This window comes from Ochotona princeps, chromosome 2 (assembly GCF_030435755.1).
Source record: "Ochotona princeps isolate mOchPri1 chromosome 2, mOchPri1.hap1, whole genome shotgun sequence".
In the NCBI taxonomy this organism is placed as follows: Eukaryota; Metazoa; Chordata; class Mammalia; order Lagomorpha; family Ochotonidae; genus Ochotona; species Ochotona princeps.
In genome coordinates this window covers 53,709,442-53,713,097 of record NC_080833.1, presented here as the reverse complement: position 1 = coordinate 53,713,097, position 3,656 = coordinate 53,709,442, and the positions used below count along the sequence as shown (strand labels likewise).

At 47.1% G+C, this 3,656-nt stretch overlaps 1 protein-coding gene across 1 annotated transcript; it reads left to right on the top strand.

The window, feature by feature from the left end:
• The first annotated feature begins 1,083 nt into the window (after positions 1 to 1,083).
• LOC131478405 (cytochrome c oxidase subunit 5B, mitochondrial-like) lies at positions 1,084 to 1,578 on the top strand. The gene has a single exon (XM_058657587.1). The coding sequence runs from the start codon at positions 1,120 to 1,122 to the stop codon at positions 1,504 to 1,506; it is 387 nt and encodes a 128-aa protein (XP_058513570.1). The 5' UTR covers positions 1,084 to 1,119; the 3' UTR covers positions 1,507 to 1,578.
• The last annotated feature ends 2,078 nt before the right edge of the window (positions 1,579 to 3,656 follow it).

Genomic DNA, 3,656 nt, shown 5'->3' with positions numbered 1-3,656 from the left:
GGAAAAAGAAAAGAAATGAGGGCTCAGTACAGTAGCTTAATGGCCACTTTTCACCTTGCACACACTGGGATCCCATATGGGCACTGGTTCTAATCCCAGAAGCCCCGCTTCCCATCCAGCTCCCTGCTTTTGGCCTGGGAAAGCAGTTGAGGATGGCCCTTGGGACCCTGCACCCACGTGGGAGACCTGGAAGAAGCTCCTGTTTCCTGGCTTCAGATCGGCTCAGCTCGAGCTGTTGTTTTCACTCACAGGGTGAATCAACAGATGGAAGATCTTCCTCTCTGTCTCTCCTCCTCTCTGTATATCTGACTTTCCAATAATAATAAAAAAAAAACTTTAAAAAAATGATAATGAATGCCATCACTATATACCAATGCCCCACCTCCACATGTACACACACACGTTTGGAAATTAAAGATAAAAATATCTTCTGAGGGTAAACCTATGAGAGTAGTGGGTGAGAGTAGATAAACATTACCAGACTAACAGGAAGAGTGTGGTAATTGGTAAGAGGATTGGTCAACAGTTAAAGCAACAGGCAGGCAGGTCTCACAGGCAACAGGGAAAATAATTCTGGGGGCTAAGTATCCAGTCCTTGCGACCTATTTATCTTTATACTCTAAATGGATACAGTAGACGATCTTGGTTAGAGGACGACATTACTGTCGTTGAACATTCCAATCTTTAAGGGAAATTTAAGGATACACTACACTGCCCTCGGCAGAGAAGTAGGTTAAATGTTTTGGATTTATTGTGCTGAACATTAGAAGGAATGAGGTTGACTGAAGCAAAGTAAACAGATGCTTTTAGGACCTATTGTGACTCTCAGGCAGTATATTCCTGAATGTAAAAAGTTACAAAGAATTTTAAAAAAAAGTATTAGAAGAAGTCAGTATGTTTAATGAGTTTTCAGAAGGCAACACTAATATATAAAACCAATTGTATTTCTAGAATTGTAAGTAAAGTATTTGAAAGCTAATTAGTCTGATTCCTGTTACAATTGGCAGTTTATCTTTTTATTTTTTAAAATATTTCCTTTTTTAAGATTTATTCATTTTTTTATTGCAAGATCAGATATATAGGTTCTTTGCGGAAGTGGCGCTGTCTGTCGCGGGCTTGATGGCTTCAAGGTTACTTCGGGGAGCTGGGGCACTCGCTGCCCAGGCCCTGAGGGCCCGTGCACCCCATGGGGCGGCTGCCGTGCGCTCCATGGCTTCTGGAGGGGGTGTCCCGACCGATGAGCAGGCCACCGGGCTGGAGCGGGAGATCATGATGGCCGCGCGGAAGGGCCTGGACCCGAATAACTTGTTACCCCCAAAGGCAGCTTCTGGCACCAAGGAAGACCCTAATTTAGTCCCTTCCATCACCAACAAGCGGATAGTGGGCTGCATCTGTGAAGAGGACAACAGTGCTGTCATCTGGTTCTGGCTGCACAAAGGCGAGGCCCAGCGATGCCCTAGCTGTGGAACCCACTATAAGCTGGTGCCTCACCAGTTGGCCCACTGAGTCCCTGCACTAACTGAATCAAAATGTGCTGTAAAGTTTCTTCTTCCAATAAAGGTTAGCCATTGTGTTGGCGCCTCCTCCCACAAAAAAAAAAAAAAAAAAAAAGATCAGATATATAGAGTGATGAGACAGAGAGGAAGATCTTCCGTCCAATGATTCACACCCCAAGTGACCACAATGGCCAAACTGCACCAATCCAAAGCCAGGAGCCAGGAACTTCCTCCGGGTCTCCCACGTGGGTGCAGGTCCCAAGGTTTTCGACATTCCTCGACTGCTTTCCCAGGTCACAAGCAGGGAGCTGGATGGCAAGTGGAGCCACCGGGATTAGAACTGGTGCCCATATGGGATCCCAGCGCATTCAAGATGAGGACTTCAGCCCCTAGGCCATGGCGCCGGGCCCACAATTGGCACAGTCTCAATAGGATATGGTTCTTTTTTTTTTTTTTTTTTTTTTTTTAAAGATTTATTCATTTTATTACAGCCAGATATATATACAGAGGAGAGACAGAGAGGAAGATCTTCCGTCCGATGATTCACTCCCCAAGTGAGCCGCAACGGGCCGATGCGCGCCGATCAGGAGCCGGGAACCTGGAACCTCTTCCAGGTCTCCCACGCGGGTGCAGGGTCCCAATGCATTGGGCCGTCCTCAACTGCTTTCCCAGGCCACAAGCAGGGAGCTGGATGGGAAGTGGAGCTGCCTGGATTAGAACCGGCGCCCATATGGGATCCCGGGGCTTTCAAGGCGAGGACTTTAGCCGCTAGGCCACGCCGCCGGGCCCTAGGATATGGTTCTTAACCTCATGCAAATGGCTAAATCCCCAAATCATAAATTAACAGTACTAAGGAGGAAGAAATTTTTAAATTTTTATTTATTTAAAATGCAGAGCTGTATATATAGAGAGATGTTCTATCTGCTGGTTCACATCCTAGATGACTGCAATGGCTGGGGCTGTGCCAGGCTGTAGCCAGGAGCCAAGATCTTCTTTCAGATCTCCCACGTGGATGCAAGGGACCAAGAAGTTGAGCATTCTTCCTCAGCTTCCCCAGATGCAACAGCAGTACATAGGATCAGAAACTAGAACACCAACCTTAGTCCACACGGGATGCCAACATCGTAAGTGGCAGGTTTACTGTAGAGTGCTTTCAATTAAAAGTTGTTCCTAAAATGCAAGAAAGTACAAAGCAGCCAGAAGAGCAAAATAATTTTGAAAAAAAAAAAAAAAAAAAAACATAGCCTCTGGCCATCCTACCCTGAATGTAACTGATCTCTAAAAAGAAATACAAAGCAGGATGACTTTATCTGATTTTTTAAAAAGATTCGTTTATTTTTTATTTTTACTGCAAAGTCAGACATACAGACAGCAGGAGAGACAGAGAGGAAGATCTTCCGTCCCATGATTCACTCCCCAAGTGGCCGCATCGGCCGGTGGTGCGCCGATCTGAAGCCAGGAGCCAGGAACTTCCTCCAGGTCTCCCATGCGGGTGCAGGAACCCAAGTCTTTGGGCTGTCCTCTACTTACCCAGGCCACAAGCAGGGAGCTGGATGGGAAGTGGAGCAGCTGGGATTAGAACCAGTGCCCATGTGGGATACCAGCGTGTTTAAGGCGAGGACTTTAGCTGCTAGGCCACGCTGCCAGACTCAACTTTTCTGATTCTAAGACTGATTACAAAATTACCACAGTCGGTGACCTTGGGCCTGGGGGTTTAAACTTCCAGCAGCCACCCGGCTGCTGGTGAGTCTCAGGACGGGGTGTCTTGCTCAGATCCCAACTCCAGTCACCACGTGCACATGGTGAGCTGTCCCTGGGTGGTTAGCGTGTCATTTGGTGCCAGGCTCCACCTGCTGGCCACCCAGTCGGGGAGCTCTGGGGTTTGGGTTCTTTGAATCGCTGCTTAGGTAGCTCCAGGTTGAACCCACAGTGCTTTGGGGATGTGAATCAATCCTAAAGATTCCCAATGAGAGTAACTCTTCCTCTGAACTTGTAATTACTTAACAGTGCTGAGCACCAAACACCAGTTCATGCAAAAGCTAAGGCTCGAGATTTGTTCAGCAAGATATCCTATTACCTGACATGAGGATGGATCAGCAGAGGGGTCACAGTAGGCAGAGCCATGACATTAACTAACACTTGAGAACTATATCCGAGGGT